This window comes from Sparus aurata, chromosome 18, assembly GCF_900880675.1.
Source record: "Sparus aurata chromosome 18, fSpaAur1.1, whole genome shotgun sequence".
In the NCBI taxonomy this organism is placed as follows: Eukaryota; Metazoa; Chordata; class Actinopteri; order Spariformes; family Sparidae; genus Sparus; species Sparus aurata.
The window spans coordinates 16946704-16964702 of NC_044204.1; the positions used below are offsets into that span (position 1 = coordinate 16946704).

Here is a 17999-nt window from a genome sequence, read left to right on the forward strand (position 1 = left end):
TGTGGACCCCTAGTCTTCTACGCACCTGTCGATCCACAGGTGTGCAAAAGTTTTGCTCAGTGAGGGTTCTGGATCTTAAAAACACCTCTCGAATCCTAAAAAAAAGCTACACACACATTATAAAGAAATAATTTATTTAATCCTGATGTCCAAGATTGCAATCACAAAAGACAAGCATAGGCATGGTGTTAGCCATGCTTGGCAGATTACAGCCATCACAGACATACAGTATAGTTTACAATTATTTGCTTAACTTCTGCCCCGAACACTTCATCAGATTACTTAAACAAAAAAAGAAAATAACATCTTGGAAAAAATATCTTGATGACAGCAGGGAGAACTGACAGATGTTCTTTTCTTGCATACAGGAAAAGACATTCAGTAAATTAACTGCAACCACACTTGTCTTTAAATTAAAGGGCACGCTTCCATAAAATGATTTTCAATCACTTCCTCTTGTACATACACATTAAAGGCTATACAGCCATAAAGGGTGCAGACGTTACACAGGTGTTATGGACCCCTGGGGCCATGACGGTGCAAAAATCACAGTACAGGCTTGACCTTCACATACTGTATTTTTAAGATCTTGTTTTACGAGAATGTTTTACGAGAATGTTTTACTTCTCCCCCGCTAACACATAGGCTGAAATATTCCAGGATACTGTCCTGTGCAAAAAGCTCTTTAATAAATGTAACCACAGCAAAAACAGCAGTCTCTATACTCACAATGTGACGGTGCCATTTTGTTTTTGCTGCACGTTCCAGCGGTCAGTTGATTTGGTGTAAATAACACAAATGGATTTATTTTACTGGGGATAGAAACCTATCACCATTCAGTTTTTATAATAAACTTTTTTTCCCCCATAAAATACGAAAATTTTGCCAGAGGAAACTGAATCAATTCTATTCTCTGCCTTTCTACAAAAACATCCTGACAGAAACACAGGATACAGAGGAACCTTTAGTGTTGACTCCCAACAGTACAACCATCGTTTTTCATCCACAAATTACTGCTAGGTTTATTAACTGCTCATACGAGGCAATTAAAGTTGCAGCATGTCACGGGGAAAGGGGCTTAAAAGCCGAACTGAAACAAAGTCACCACAGTTCACAGCCTCTATCATAAAAATATCAACAATATCTGCTGTAAACATAACTTCAGTAGAACAGGAAGGAAATGTCCATAGTTGTACCCCGGAAGTAGTTTGTTTCTTTACAAAGAAAACGCTTGCTGTTGAAGACTTGTGCCCACATTCACCTCACAGCCGATCACAAACTGAAAATTTTGTACGACATTAGACATGGTTAATATGTACATAATTACAAACAAAGTAGGGAAACAATAAGTTAAATCTTTTCTTACAAAATTTGCACACTGCCTACATACAAAAGCCTGTGGACAGAAGTTTTCCAGCACAAAAACATCCAATAGTCTCTCTTTGTCCAGTGCTCAACGTCTCTCTTCAGTGAGGGGGACTGGTAGGACAGATTTGAAGCATAGCCACTTATGAACGCAATATTACTATGAAAGCCAAGCACCATCAAAGATCCTCTACTAGCAGCTGGTGCTCACAGTGTCTGCAGACAGTCCCAGTGTCACAGGGATTACCTCCAACACACAGAAACTCATCCATGGCAGCCATGAATTCATAACATATCTCAAATCCAACATGTAGCCATGAAAGCAGCTGCTCAGAATTAAACGTTCCACTTAAACCAAATCTAGGCGATGGTGTGGTGGAGGGTCTGAGAAGGAAACTTGTTCCTTGGAGAGAGGCTTTTTGACTCCAGTCTTTGAGTTTCTTTTGCTCTCCCATGCTCACTTTGGGGACAAATCCTGGAGGGAAGCGAAGGGGGAGTTGCTGGATGAGGAGGGCGAGACTCCCTCCATTTTGCCCGGCGAGTCTGTGGAGGAGCCGATGCTGCTGAGGCTGCCGTCCAGCAAATCTGGAGAATGACTGAGAGAAAATGTCAAGTTCAGTGTGAACTGTGACTGTGGAAAACAGCTGCTATATCACAGTATATCGATAGCTGATGAGAAGCTGACATTTGGTTTAATTCACTGTCACATTTTCTCCATTTTGCATTAAAATACTGCTTTAAAGTTAAGTTGATTAAAATACTTGAAGATTCCAGTTTAAATGTTACATTTACATATACATTTCCCTCCCCCAAAGTTCTACCTTACAACTAAGTGTGAGAGAAGCATCACACACAGGAAACTAATTTCTAGCCAATAGCTCTGTGTGCACCCACAACAAGGCATCCTGTCTTTGTAAGGGTAGCAGTTGGCTGTTGAAAATACACTGCCAATTACATTCGAGGCATTTGTGTCATTCATATAATCCTGAATAAGTTTAGAGAATTTTTGAACAAATACATCATTATCTAGATGGTGCCATTTCCTACATTTGAGTTGATCCAAAAGGTCTTACCAGGAACTGCGATCCGACAGGTTGGATACGTCAGAGGACAGCATGGTGGTGGTACCCTGGAAGAGCCTCTTAGGCTGACTCTCTGTCTCCATCTCACCTGCAGAAGAGAGGCACCCTGACCTTTAGAAATCTCTCAATAAACACTGTGGCTTATACTAGTATAAAGTACAGATCTAATTGGTTTGTTACCAGAGAGAACCACTGTAGTCTTATGGTAAATTTCTGAATTACACTTTGAATGTCATCAACAGAATTAAGTGAACTATTAGCAGTGAACTATAAGCAGAATCAATGTACCAGGAATTATAATACCTGAGTCCATATGCAACAACAAGTTTTTAAGAAGGTCACAAAAAAACTTAAAATCAAGCTAATTGAAGTTCATAAGTTACTTGAAGATCACCAATAGGGATGTAATGGTTACTGGTGTCACGGTAAAATTCCAGACGGTGAAGGTTACCGTTTAAGTTTTAATTACCATGGTAACTGCTGCGGTCGATAACCATGATGTGAAAAACTCGCAAGATACTTCTTAAGTCTCACTACGCAAGCGCAGTGCGCAACGTGCGCTTGTTATGTAGTGAAGAAGACATGGCGGAGGGAGGACGCGATAGTAGCGGCCCTCAAGGCATTTTTCCGCCTTCAAAGAGAACCAAATCTGAAGTCTGGCCGGATTTTGGTTATCATAAGAATGCTCAGGGACAGCTGGTCGAGGATGGCAGCCCTGTCTGCAGGAGCTGCAAGAACAAAGTTGTTGCGAGGGGCGGAAACGCGTCCAATTTACTTACTCATTTGCGCAACCATCACCCTCAGCCTTTCAGCGAATGCAAGGTAAGCTAACCTTAAGCTCGGGTGCATGATGTATGCGTATTCTCTGTATAATTTGCTGTTGTCACTAATTTAAAAAGTGACCAGATAGTGATTTAACTGAACGAAGATGATCCGTGATATGGCAAGTTATCTAAACTGCTTATTAATTGTAGATTTAACTTTGTAAAGGCAACCTAATCATTTCCCAAGTGTTGATGCAGAGCCTCAGTCCCTGACTCACCAACATAGCGATTTTGAATGTCGAGCTTCAATACTGTAGTTACTAGTGCATAGTGAGAACCCCATTCATATTATACAGCCAATATTTCCCCAATTGCCTCTAATAACAAAGACAACAGATATGAGAATAATCATCTCAAAGCAGGACGTGTTAGGTATCTCACCTTTGCGTTTTATCGGCCCAAGTATGCTGGCTCTGATGCAGTTGATTGGGCTTTGACTCCGTCGGCTATAGAGCACAGAAAACGTCAGGTACAGGTACAGACACAATAAGTCTTAAGATTTGTCATTCGATAATTTTATTATAGTTTACTCAGACATTTGTAAAAAGTCAACACATTAAATTGCTGTAAAGTGCATTAAAAGTCAAACAGGGAGAAATGAGTCAAATTGGAGCCAGCTGGTACTCCTGTAGTCTCACAGTAAACTGAGATATTGCTTATTTAGAACAGAACAAAAGAAACACCGGTAGATTATGTTATTGACTGCAGTTATTAGTCAAAGACTTGGTGCTCACCTGAAGCGCCGCGTTGGACTGGGTATTGGGCTTGGTGTCAGGCCGTTGCTGCTTACAAGGATTTGTAGTGAAGGAGAGAAACACTGCTGCTTACAAAAAAGACAAAATAGAAGACAGACAAGATGGGAATGAGGTTGAACATAAACCATCAGCATCAAGGAATCAAAAAGTCACAAATTGACTAAGACCAGACTGAGGCAATACTCTTGCTGTTCATATGTAAGCGTATTTTAAGGGTGAGCTTTCTTAAATTAAGATCAAAATGGAGAAGGCAAAATTAAATTAAACTCATCTTTTAGATAATTCTGCATGTACAAATATTTTATTGTAGCAGAGAAGGGAATTAATCAGATGCAGATGTATTTCTAGACACAAACATTGATTTGGCCTGCAATGAATACGTTTTTTTTTAAGCTGCAATAAATTGAAAGAAAACATATTTGGCCAAAAGTTTCATCAGGAACAATTTTTGTGTTCTCCTGTTGCTAATAAACTGCTTCCTGGAGGCTGCCACACAGTCCACTACATTACCTGATTTCAAGTAGTTAAGAAAATCAAGTTACAGCAACCATGAAAATGCTTTAACTATGACCGTCATCTGGTTACTCACAGAATAAATCAGGTTAGGTGGGTGTAAACATACTGAGAGCAGACGTACCTTTTTTCCTATCCCTCTGGTTGGGGATGGGGCAGGAGACACAGGCACAAAGTCGATGCGCTTTGGAGACGAAGATGCCGACTTCTCCAAATCATTGTCACTCTAAGAACACACAGTTACCACATTAGCAGCCATGTACTTGCATGTATAAAGTACAATGTAATGAGTCATTAAAAAACAAAGTATGTTGGAGTATTATACTACCAACTCAGTCTGGCCTTGATAGACTGGTGGCCCTGTTAACTCCACAACTGTTAATGTAGCATGTTTGTACTCGCCCTCTCTACAGAAATGGAGTGGCCAATCATGGCCCAGGGCCAAAACATGCAATGGGAAGGTAAAACACACAGCTGACTTTCAAGGATTCAGAGAAACAGGACATATCAACAGCACTGATGGGGGTTGGACAAACTGTAACGAAGAGTCACTCTTTACCAGACTGAGGCTTTCTTCCCAGGACTGGCTCATCTGCATGGCGGCTTGAACTTCCCTGTGTTTACAAAAATAGATAAACAGGGAATAAGTTGATGCCTGTAAGCTTTTCACCTGCAGAAAAGTAATAAGTCAAGCAAACCCCCTTTGTTCACCAAATTAATTCATAAACACATCTTACCGTTCATGAGCAGTCTCCCTGTTCATCACGTCTACTCCCTCCTCCTGCAAGAGCACACAAGAGGGTTAATGGTAATCAGGTCCTCTTTGCTTTTCTGATTCACATACATTCAGCAAACAGGATTTCAAAAGCAATATCTAGTAGTATATCACTACTCAAAAAAGGTACAACCGCAATCTAAACCCGAAAGCCAAGTGATGGTCTTTTCATGTTATGTTTGATGATTAAATTCCACCACTAAGCAACATCAGAGTAACAGTTTCCTCTGTTGGAGTCTGATACTACCAATTGATCAACTCTAAAAGATCGATGGCCCTGTAAACTCCAAGAACTGTTTGTTCTTGCATGTTTTTAAGACACCGTCACTCCCTATGGCTTGAGAGGGAGACAGTGGTCTGACATGCTCGGAAACATTTCTACATATGGTTTCTTACTTGTTTTATTTGATGAAGTCTGGTGCTGGGGACGCGAATAGGTGATGAGGGGACCTGTAGAGGAATGTGTGTAGACAGGGGAACAGTGAACACTGAATAATTCAACACAAATTACTTTGGCAAATGTGTGTGTGATGAGGTATCGTACCATGTTGGGCCTGTTGACTACTGTGGTGCTATTCCTCCGGCTTCGCAGGACCTCTCTCTGGAACACTTGAGAGTTATCACTGGAATGACAAATTCACAAAACAAGTCATGTGTTTCGTATTACTGAAGTTAATTCAACATGTATGAAAAATGACGTCACAGTCAATGAAAGATTATGCAGTAAATCAGTGTAACTAAATCATATTGTAGGACCTTAAGCCATTTATCATGGGTGCACTGTTGGATCTCCTCAAGTGTCCATCGCTCTGAACTAATGAAGATGGGATTTCCAGATCCAGCTCCATCTTTTCTTGTGGCAACCCTCCCGAGTTGTTCATTGTGCTAGCTAACGCAGCCTGTGGCCAATTCATAAACATACAATGTCTGACCAGCTCCGTGTGATGTTACATTGTTGCTCCTCGAACTTTGCTAACTTTACATGTTATGAAGAAACATCACCACCATTGAGGCAACTGAGCTGTCGAGAGTTAAACGAGCTAACGCAGTGTACTAAACCTGCAAGGCCCTGTCGTCTGTAACTCCAATGTTGAAGCAACTTAACGATGGATATTGAACATAACAACGTTATCTCTATAACTCTTCACATTACAACTATATGTTCCGCCAGAGATGGCCTGTGCTAACGTTGGCTGTAACGTTATGACCAGTCACCAACTTTCCTGATGGATAGTTAGCATGCCATGGCTACATACCGCACAATGCCCGGCAACTCTTAGCTACCGGCCCGTTAGTCTGCTGGTGCAAGGCAGCTGTGGGTGACGACTGACGCGCTCCCTAACTACCACTAACGTTACTGCCGTTAGCGCGGCAAACTAGCTAATGTTAGCCAAACTGAGCAGCTGCTCACTTAAAACGACAGCTAAGTTTAACGTAGGTGAACACTGCTGTTAAGTGATTGTCATAACGCGAGGGAATCTTCTTGCTAACACTGAGTGGCTAGCTGATGTTAGCCAGTGTTATTACTTGCTAGTTAAACGATTCAGTCCAGCTACCTAGCTCAGTAGGCTAACTGGCTAGCTAAGTTAGCATTAACGCCAATAGCCACAATGCCATGTCCAGAGAGAGGCCGGGTCTCCATTTCACCAAATTATCCTGTCCACCAGTTTGATAGCTACTACGGCTCACACAAGCAAACTAAACGTTGTCTACTTGAAATTGTCTACGCTCTATAATTTGGTTTTTCGTTTCTGCAGGTCGCCGCCAAGAATGAACCAGGTCCCAGATGATACCACAGGGGCTAGCAGCTAGCCGCAAACTTCACGCCCCTTTTAATGTTGGCTAACCTGTCCAATGAAATCGCTCCCTTTACCGGCATGCTGAGGCGGAATGTGGCGAACTGCATCCTCTGGTTCCTGGAAAAACTCTCAAAGCACCTGCAATGTCAGACCTAACATGTCACACTTACAAAACGACATATTCAGCTTTATCACAAATGTTTGTGTTGGTTGTGACCTGGTCCCTCGACATCTTCGCCCACAGGAGGCCCAGTGCAGCTGCCTCCAGCAGCACGGAGGTGAGATTCTTCTGGAACATTTTCTGTTTTCAGGACTCACACTAACCAAACACCCCAGTGTTCATACTGACTGGCTGCAATTCTAATAACTCATCTTTCTTTTTTTTATTATTATTATTAAGTCTTCAACGTGTATTTTCATGTACATTCACACAGTGCTTTGGTTTCCATAAACAATATGACTCAATTAAATGACAATGAAAATTATGTAAATTAAGTTTTAAAAAAGCCATGGTCCCATATTGAAATGTCCTTGACTTGCAAATATTCGAGGTTGTATCAGTCCGCTAAGTACAGAGAATTTTAATTCGATTTCATTATAGTTGAACCCATGAAAAGCCCAGTGGGATTTTTTTTAATTTTTAGCATCAATACAAAGACATTTCTGCTGGTATTAAAATCAGTCATGTCGTCTTTCCTCTTCTCTCAGTTAATGGTCATCCAGCTGTAATCACTGACCTACTGGGAACATAAGCAGCTTGAAGTTCAAAGTCTGATGACAACAACAGGTTCAACATTTCATGTTCTGTTTACTCCTGGACACGACACACACTCAATCAGTATATACTTATTTGGGGAAGTTATTAATCTTATCTTCATCTCCCAATATTTTCTCTATTGACTGGCCAGAAGTCAGCTCGGTATTTCATCTAAGTATTTGGCATGTTGTTTTTAAAACTTTGTAGTACAATTCACCAGTCATGGAACAGTGTGAACATTTACTGGCGGGCACTGGCGTTGGTTATAGTGATGGCACCGTTGAATGGGAACATTTTACAAAGTAGAAATAATTGTGGGTTTCATTGACAGGCAGATACAGATGGAGGAGTTCAAACATGGTCGATTAAGTTCAGTAAAACTATAATTGAACATTTACATGTGTAAATTATACATGTCTTTACAGCATATATAAAGAATGGGTCCTGCTACACAAAGTAAATTGGTTGCATGGGTGCTTTTTCAGACAGTTCACTACAACTCAACAATAAGAGGGTATTTCATCTTCAGCATACTCGTGTTTAATTCGGGATACCTTGTTTTTCTACTGAATGTATCTGAAGAAAGTGTTATCACACAGCACAACAACCAAGGAAGTGTGTTGTCCAAAAATATACAAGCAGATGTCAAGAAAATGTAACATCCTCTTTTAGGGTTCCCCCTAAAACAGCTAATGATAGTTTGAGGTAAAAGTAAAATTACGATAAAAGCAATTTCTTGTTAAATATGAGGTTGTCAAATCTGGAAACATAGCACGGTTGTGATCAAGTACTTTAAAGTAGCAGCATTGCTCTTTTTAAATTACTCCATTGCTTAAAACAAATAAATCAGTGTGGGGGCACAGAAGCATTATACTTATTTCAGGTGAGGCAGGGCTCCATGCTGACTAACCCAGACGTGGTTCTATAGCAATCAATTTTCTCAAAACGTAATCTATGTGTGTGTGTGCCGCTAAAGCAGGCAATGCAACTGTCAGGAGTATCGCTCCATCAGTGTTCCCTCAGAGACCCTGAGCAGGCAGAGTATTTTTTATGACACAAATATGAAGTAATACAATATAAAATGAACCGCTGAAGGAACCATTCATTAAAAACTGTTCGGAGGTGCTGCTCACGCCTTGTACTTCTCCTTCCCTGTTTCACTAATGACGCAGATATGCTGAAACAGAAAAGCATAGATGAGTATTGCAGGATATTATTGATTTTCTCATTACGTTTCTTTATCCATCTGAAATACTTACATTTAGATCTCTAAAGTACTCGTTGTAGTCTAGTGCGTACCCAACCACAAATTTGTCAGGGACCTCGAATCCTACGACTGAAACAAATGGATGAATAAATCGGTTACTTGTCTTTGTAGTGATATACTGACAGCACTGAAATTAAGTATACAAAGCCTCGTTTTAAAAGCACACTTTCAGGCATCTATACTGTGTAACTTCCAGTACATAACACTATCGTCTGTTAGAAACATTTATTGGCTTGAACTCACAGTCCGGCCGGTAGCCAACACTTCTTGGTGTTCTCTTCACCAACAAACTGAAAACAGAAAAATTTATCATCAATAATAATACTTAAAAGCTGCATGAAACCCTGATAAAGAGACACAACAGTCTGAGAGACTCACAGTGAAAACCACTAAAATCAGTTGTTTATAAAACATTCAGAGAAACATGATCACATGGAGGAGATTGTACTCAGAAGGGAGTTTCAAAGGGATCACATTACCTTGCTACTTTAACCATTTGGGGATTGTACTGTTTGAGGAGTTGCAATAGTGTCTTCATCGTTTTCCCTGTGTCGATGATGTCCTTGAAATGAAGCACGAGAGAAGCTCATATCAGCAGTGTTGGATTAGAAAGCGGTCGAAGTTACTGAAGAAGACAACACGTGTACATACCTCCACAATCAAGACGTTCTGTGTAAAAAGAAAAAAAATTATCATTATTTTGGTGAGAAAAAGTGGACTGAATACATTTTAATATGAAATGGAACTCAAAAGAATTGTTTGTGCATCTCCATCACGGTGGCCTTTTTACAACTGGTATTAAAATGTGATCTGTATCTGGACACGTTATCCGGATAAGGAAAAAAGACATGTTGATGCAAGGAGTATATACGTCTTAATCAGAATGTAGTCTGCTGTGTTTTGACTTTGGCAGGAGTAAACCTAACATGTACAATGTGCTGGTATCCGCACACACCATAAAATTGATAGAAAGAGCGATCAAGCGTCTATTCTGTGCCATGAAAGTGCCAAAAGATGCCTGCTCAACAAAACTGGGTGACAAATGAATGCAATTTTGGGGCGGGGATTGAATGATCTATGGTAGGGAATTACTCATGCATAGTTGAGATAGTCAAGATAGGGTTATTTTTATCGGAGAACGTATCTGGACGCTGATCCCAGAAAATGTGCCTAAATCATGATGAAGGTATTAGCAAGTGTACCACAGATCATCACCACAATTTGTGATAGTCCTGATCAATTAATTTTTTAATTCCTTATGACTGGATGCTAATCAGTTAATATAAATTGTCTGCTCATGTCAACATTTATAATTTCAAGTATTGTTACTAAGTTTAAGTTCATATTATCGTTTTTACCATTGATCACAGTGTCAACACATATTGACACAACACTATCGTCTGACGTCTTACCTTGCCAGTCAAAGTAGAAAGGTCATCTCCACCAATGACTTTGATTTCGCCTGTCGACTGGTCATTCTGTGAGGACAAGGGAAGCATACTTCACATTATATGTTGTACAGTGGTAGAAAGTGTAAATTAACTTAACAGCTACATATGTTGAATATTAGAAAGTGTGTTTGTTGCATATGCGTCAAAATGCACAATGCACAAACAAAGTTAACAACAAAATCATGTACACTCTGTTGCAACAAAACACATTTTGTGTATCATTAAGTGTGTTTCCATCCATCAGGTCTTTCAGTGCATTCTCATTCTCATAAAAATTCAAATGAAATATCGCAAAAAAGTTGGCTGTGGTGGAAAAGTTGGTGTATCATTGACAATAAAATTCAACAATCGAAACAGTGAATCATGACTGTCATGGTGACTGTGACTCATCGGTCTCATAGTGGTCAGTGTGCTTGTCAATGAGTCAACAAGAAGCAAATTGCAAAGCTCTTTGGATAAAACCACCATTTAATTAAATTCAGCCATGTGTTTCACTCAAATAAAATCCTAATATTCACATTCCAGTATTGGATGGAAACAGGAACTGATTTGCATTTTATGAAAAAAATGTCTTCCCTATAAAACATTTACAAATGTAATACGTCCATTGTTGCTAGCTTGAAGTCTTCACCTTTCCTCTTTTTGCTGGCACACTATGCTTCTCAGCACCAGCAACTTATGATTAGTGGAAAAATGTCAAACTGTCGACCAGAATGGATACAACATTCTCCGCATTCTCAAGCATGTGCATGTGCGCCCTTAGCTGTGTTTTCACAGCACATGGAAATGTTAGTCGCAACAATTTAACAAAGAAAGACTGGTTCCTTCAGACCTGTGAGGATTTGGCAAACTAGTCCACTGACACATGAATAACAAGATGACTGTTTGTACACGTCATTTATGCGTGCAGCTATACAAAGTTGATAAACAATGGTCCATTTGTTATATGATTTGACTCATAATGATTTGTCAGAGCACAATTAACAAAAAACAAACCAAAAGTATCTGTACTTTTGTAAAGTACAACACATTGAGCAAGGACTATTTGAAGGGGTAAAATAGTGTCCCTGAAACTTAATATAGACCCTTGTCCCTGTGATGGTAGCAAACTGAGTTCCTTTATAGGTTTCTAGTTCCTGGGAAAAAATATTGTGGTGGAAACCCGGCTTTTGTACATAAACACAGAACAAAAACAAAATGGTGAACAGATTACACAGTAGCTCTTGAGGCGAATGAAGTCCACTGTCATTGGGATGGAGCGGTCACTGTTCCGGTTCAGGGCCTTGATGTAGTCCAGCAGGTCTGCAAAGAACTTGTAGCCCCCTTTGAGCACACACAGGGCCACGATGTGGTGCCCCCCCATTTCCTTCATGATTTCTCTGGCCAGTCGCTCTGTCCTGGGGTCACGTGAGAGGGGGGAAACAGAGAGTCAGAGAGAGGATAGTCAGCTTAGTTTGTGCTACAGTCAGCAGTAGTTCCCATTTTCTTTCTGTTTGAGTCAGCAGGCATAGCTGTCATTTCTAAAGCACTCCAAAGTATAATAACACCAGAGATCCAGTTAACACAAAACACTCAACATTTATTTTCTATTATTCATTAAATCCCAAATCTGCAAATAGAAAAATATGATCTCTTACTTCTTATCATCAAATCAAATTTGAGTGAGCATGTCCAGCTTGAAAGATACAGTAAGTGAACATCTTCCAACAGGGCTTTTGTCAAAACAGACTACTTGTCAAACTCCCCTGAACCTGACAAACCCACCTGTCCAGGATGAGTCCATGTGGTATGTAGACCCTCTCCAGGTCAGAGGCATAGTGCTTTGGTATGCAGAAAAGGTCCAGGTCATATCCCTGCTCATCATCACTGATCTGAAATGAAACCCCACAGAAAGGGGTTAAAAAAAAATCTCAAGGGTGTTACCTAACATGGGGCATGAGGCATTCATCTGATACAGGGCAGTACATGGTAAATGTTGAGGTCTACACGGGTCTACTTTCCCACCAGCTCCCGCATTATATTTTGCTGCCTCTATAAAACAGATCATCCGAGCACAATGCTTTATTCTGCAGAGTTTAGCAATAACAGACAGATGTCATCTTAGATTCTAAGAGGAATCATCACAATGTCAGTGAATCATTCCCTTTGCCACTACTGAAGGTCTCTCCTAATTAAAAATGTTGACTAAATAGTCTTTCCAGAAATCCCTTATTATGCAAAGTCTTTCACTGGAAGTTATTTCTTATGTTTTTTAAATCAAATGTCCTGCTCAAGCTCAGGCTGCATGCCACATGAACCCAGACAACATAACTGGTATCATGTGACAGCTGAGAAACTGGTGCCAAGCTCGAGGTGCCGTGGGAATGATGTGAGGGACCACTGCCGCACTCAAAGTATTTATAATGGTGCAAATTTTGGTTTCACCCAAGTCACAAAATGTTATTGCTTTACTACCCACTGGATTGCATAGTGTCAGTCTTCCCGTCATATGTGGTTAAACCTCGAACAAAGCATTCCTCCTTGTGACCGCCAAAATGAAAAAAAAAAACATGCCCATATGTTTGGGCTACACCCTTTCAAATCCAAATAACAATGACTGATATCGACCAGATGTCATCATGGTATCATGATCCAAAGGAGTATTTTCTACCGTTATATACATGCTTGTTTTTTCGATTGTATAAGAAACTAGGCTGGACAGTAAAACGCAACTGAGAAAACAACTCGATGAGCTAGTCTGAGGTCAATGTAGGGGCAAACAAAGTCCAAGTTTGGCAATGCTGCACTGTGCAGATAATTGAATTTGAAATGAGGCACACAAGGATCTTCCACTGTAATGCCATATTAGCAAAAAGTGAATTTAGCTTCAATACACTGTCAGCAAGTGTGTCTGTCTGCCAGACTGACGGTCAGACTTCAACACAACCAAACACTGGCTTCCAAATGCTGGAAATGTCCTGGAAAGTAGGCCACACTGGTCTATGGTTGATGTTTTATTTAATCAACTATAGATGCCATCACAGGCTAGTCTACTCATCTATAATATGTATGACAAAATGTACATAGATTGCACACAGGCAGCATCTAGTGCTGAGACTCAAACAGACTTTTCTTACTGCATATGTCTGTCCCTGAAATGCTGCTCCAGATCAGGCTGGAACGCCCTTCACTGGAAAGGTTCACTGGAAAAAAAAACAAGTAGCCTTTTAGATATCGATAAGTGGAACGAGCTGTTGATGCCATTTCCTCAGATTATTAATCTTTATTCTTCTTGATTTGCCAAAGGGAACAATTTCTTCTATTTTTCTCCCCAGAAACAAAACAACCAACCAAACAGCTCTTGTCCAAATAAGCACCACTTCACAGATGTTCTTGCTTGAACTGTTTCACTTTTAGAGAGAAAATGTAACCCTTACTCGCCTCAAACACGAGCTTGCAGATATAAAATAATATTTGGACACGCTATATCTTATACACAGAGGATCCCCAACACGCCCCCTTTTTCCAGCTCGTCCGTTTGCGGGTAGTCTGATTGTAATTGCGTATACGCGTGTAACTGCACTAATCAAACTCTCAACCTGCTCTCACTACACGTAATCCCACACATCATGTTTTAATCCATCCACATTTGAGTCCATCCAGAAACGTGCCTTGCGTCACCTACGCAAAGCGTGGAGAGCGCGTGTCTGTGACCGTCTCCATAGCCGCAGGCCACGCTACGTTGGGAAACACAATGCGTTAACTGTTACCAACACCGAAACGTGTTACCGAGGCGAACACACAGGTTATTATCTACTAACATCACACAGTGGGGGAAGGTCAGGTGAGGTCTATTGTGCTGTGTAAGGTCTGTAACAAACGCAGTCTCGGCTGGGTACAGCGTGTCTCCAGTGGGAATGTAAAGGGAACCGCAACCACCTCCATTCTCTACATTCACTCCGGTTGCTGAGGGGGACTTACCACAACACAGGGGCTGGATGTCGCCATGTCCGTGTTGGTCCCTGTCCGTCAGTTGTACGCAGACTACCGTGGTTTTCAGAGTAGAGGGCACAAAATGAACTCTCAGTTTGATTTCGCGGACTCGTCACCCTTGTGACAGCACACACATGGAGGCAGCTAGCTCAGTTGCTAGAAGAGGCTGCTGTCTTTTTCCGGGCTGCGGCTCTACTGTAGCTCCGCCGTTGTGTATATGATGACGCAAGAGCGCCGCGGGCAAATCAAATGAGCAGGAACGGATAAGCCCCGCCCCGCCTCGGTGTGCGTGTGTGTGCGTGTAACCGCTGCATGAAGCTCGCGGCCAAAGCAGTATATCTCAACAATATTGGCTTTATGAACATGTACTCATTATTTTTTTTAATCTGACCCTGTCTTGGTACAGGTGTGGGTATGAATACACAGTTGAGTGGCAGCCACAGGTCTGACTCATAAAGTGAAGTCTGCAGTCAACGACCGTGACCTTGGACTTGTGAACAAAACCACTTTTTACCTTTTTAGGGCAAGTTAGGTTGCACGCGGTAAAGCATGCCGATGATAGTAAAGATACAGATAGATTTCATCACCTAGGGGCAGCTACTGTTGTGAACACTCAATGTGCCTCCACATTTTTCTGTTTGAACATCGTACAGTTACTTAGAACAAAAACACTGTTCATATTTAAATGTCAGAATGAAGTGTAAATTCCGTATATTTGTATTTCAATTTCCTTGAGGGAACCTCCCAAAAGGATCAATAAAGTTGTCTAAGTCTTTGAAAACTTTTAAGCCAAACACATAATGCATTATAACACCATTGAGCCCGACCGCTAATTTGTAAATTAAAGAGATAATTTTTTTTTTTGTTAAAGTCAAATACCATCTAGTTTTGAGTGAAACCGCTCAGTGAACTACATTGTCTTTCTCAACACCAACATGGCCACCAATTTGGCACAACAAAAGTGATTTTAAAAGATGAAAATCACAAAAAATCTGGCCATACAGCCATCTGCAGCTATCTGAAAGGGTAGTTTGTCAGTTTTTTGAGCTGCTATTACACAGGAGCAGCTCTACAATATTCAAGTTACAGGTTTTTGTGAGCGTACAATGAGACAATGTCACTAGGGGGACTGTTGGGTGTGTAGTCTGTATAATTATTGTCACAGTCTTATATTTCATTAGTGTTATGACAAAACAACTCTTTTTAAATGTGAACTTCATGGCACAATTCAAATGAGATGAAAAAGGTATCAGTCAGACGATACTGGCCTATCACAAATTTTGTAGTATTGGTGTATCTGTAGTCTGATAATGCTGTTACTAAAACTCATACATTTTAGATAACAAAGTACAGAAAAAATAAGCTTCAGGTAAATGTGAAGTTTACTCTCTAAGTGCAGTTATTAGAACCTGACTGACTCTCAATTAAACTTGTATTTTCTAAAGTGACATCAGTGGACTGAAACTGTAAAACTTCACTGGGAATTGAATAATTCTAAATTACCCAAAGCATCATTTTCTGCATTGTTATTCCAAATAAAGGTTTTCATATTGGTGCACATCAGCCAGATATGGCAAAACATTGTATGTATACAGTATATACTGTGTGTGTGTGTGTGTGTGTGTGTGTGTATTTATATATGTGTCTTTATCAGGATATTGTTTGAAATCACAGTTGAGGAATCACTGCAAAAAATATGTGTACAAGTACATTGTGAGTGTATAAAAAAATAGTAGCTATATTTAAACATTGGAATTTCTCTAGCCCTGAAAAATCTAGTATTGGCCAGGCTCCGTCATCATCTAGATTTTAGTGTAGAGACGTATTTATAGAATCAAAAATCAAGCAATCATTGCAGTGACAACCGCGGCAAGCACACCCATAAAGAATACTGTGTGCTTCATCAGTAGATATTACTTTATGGGGCACTTTGTGGACTTTGTCCAGTGACAACAAGAATTTGTGAGAACTTGTACAGGTTCACAGTTGAAACTGTCCCATGTCCCAATCACTGTGTCTGTCAACTAGCTGAGGGAGACTTATCAGTCCTGAGCAATGTCCAGGCTCCATACTCACAGACGTAAAAACAACAAAGTGGTGCTTCGGTGTGGGTGTGTCACTCCATGGCCCACATGTGTGATGTGCTATAACCCTACCCCCCATGGATGTGTTTTAAACTGGTGCACAATGCAAAACTGAGGGAATACACATGACACACTACGTTACAATCCACTGTGGATGTAATCATTCATGCTGTGAGTCTGATCACCAGCTTATGTGAATGGCACCTGCAGCGTGACATGTGGCTGCGTTTCTCCAAAAGTTAAGTTGTTTTCAACCCAACTGCAAACCCACTGCAGCCAGCAATGCCACAGACGAAACGGACTACCGTCATTAAAAGGAATGGGAAGATCTGTGTTTTCACCGCACCACCTAAGTTGGTTTGAATCCACCCTTACCTGGTAGAGCAACAGTGTCCCCTAGCAGAGTTACAGCTCTACTTTTGGTGTCCCCATCAGGAGTCGCTCTTGGCAGTGGCACTCTTGAAAGCTGCAATTTGACTGATGTCCCTCTACACAAATATTTGATCATTTCCCTTTGGTGAAATAGTCAGTACATAGTATGGAACTGGGACACCACATAACTTAAACTTACTGATACTGTGAAATAGCATGTGGATTCTGTAATTTATTTTTCCTTTTATGTATCAGGCCATCTTATTATTGACTAGGTATGAAGAGAGTTTTTCAGGAAAAATAATATAACAATGGTCAATCAGCATATTTTCCAAAGAAAGCACTGTCCCCTATATGTACTAGCAGGCTCCCTGACAGAAATGTCTGGGACCACTGAATAGATCCTGTCGTAACCTGATTTACTTCAATGCATGCATGTTGGAAAGTCTTCACTATTGTCAACATCCTCCTCTTTCTAACAGGTATTTACTGTACTTATATTATCACAGAGACAGAGAGAAATCTACAAGTTAATTAAGGGTAACGGTGTGTTTCATCTTGGTGCCCATCGCTACTTTCCAAATAGTGAAGTCAGCCAAGGAGTCTAAACTTATTGTGAATAAAACATAAAAACATAATCCTCATCAGTGAACATTTGTGCCTGAGTCCTGTCTTGGATTTTTATCAGCAGTGGTGCTTGTTTGATGGTGAATTCACCACCTACAAAGCAAATTTGAATGCAGGATCATTTGTGTTTATTTGCCTTACTCAGCAGTGTTTGTCAAACTAGCAGACTGTACTCAAGCCATCAAACAGAGTTAGCAAGCAACAGCAAACACCAAGGGTTTGTCTTGGTATGTGTGTTTATAATCAAGTCAGTGCTGACGGAAATCAGCACTCACCAGAGACTCTGGTTCTCATTCTTCTTTTCAACCTCTCCTCCTGAATTAAAGTACATTTCCCCTCCAGATCCAGTCTGCAGT

General features: G+C 40.5%; 2 protein-coding genes and 1 non-coding gene across 7 annotated transcripts; all 3 read right to left on the reverse strand.

Annotated features, from left to right (window-relative positions):
* Positions 1 to 117: 117 nt before the first annotated feature.
* Positions 118 to 7539, reverse strand: pabir2 (PABIR family member 2). Of its 5 annotated transcripts, XM_030395873.1 has the most exons (11): positions 7331 to 7539; positions 7162 to 7251; positions 5859 to 5937; positions 5711 to 5764; positions 5277 to 5320; positions 5099 to 5153; positions 4664 to 4765; positions 4006 to 4091; positions 3653 to 3717; positions 2439 to 2535; positions 118 to 1961 (listed from the first exon to the last, which is right to left on the reverse strand). In XM_030395873.1, exons 2-11 carry the CDS (start codon positions 7218 to 7220, stop codon positions 1823 to 1825), a joined length of 780 nt encoding a protein of 259 aa, XP_030251733.1. In that variant the 5' UTR covers positions 7221 to 7251; positions 7331 to 7539; the 3' UTR covers positions 118 to 1822. The 5 variants fall into 5 exon arrangements, with proteins under 5 accessions (XP_030251733.1, XP_030251735.1, XP_030251732.1 ...); XM_030395875.1 differs by lacking the exon at positions 7162 to 7251; XM_030395872.1 differs by lacking the exon at positions 7162 to 7251 and having other exon boundaries at positions 7284 to 7539.
* LOC115569393 (small nucleolar RNA U109) lies at positions 4846 to 4993 on the reverse strand. The gene has a single exon (XR_003981546.1). It is a non-coding gene; the product is annotated as a small nucleolar RNA U109 (small nucleolar RNA).
* A 696-nt stretch (positions 7540 to 8235) lies between the features above and the next one.
* On the reverse strand, positions 8236 to 14787 carry hprt1 (hypoxanthine phosphoribosyltransferase 1). Its single transcript, XM_030395876.1, has 9 exons — positions 14549 to 14787; positions 12353 to 12459; positions 11802 to 11985; positions 10550 to 10615; positions 9789 to 9806; positions 9617 to 9699; positions 9381 to 9427; positions 9130 to 9206; positions 8236 to 9047 (listed from the first exon to the last, which is right to left on the reverse strand). The coding sequence occupies exons 1-9, from the start codon at positions 14573 to 14575 to the stop codon at positions 9000 to 9002; spliced, it is 657 nt and encodes a 218-aa protein (XP_030251736.1). The 5' UTR covers positions 14576 to 14787; the 3' UTR covers positions 8236 to 8999.
* Between the last annotated feature and the right edge of the window lie 3212 nt (positions 14788 to 17999).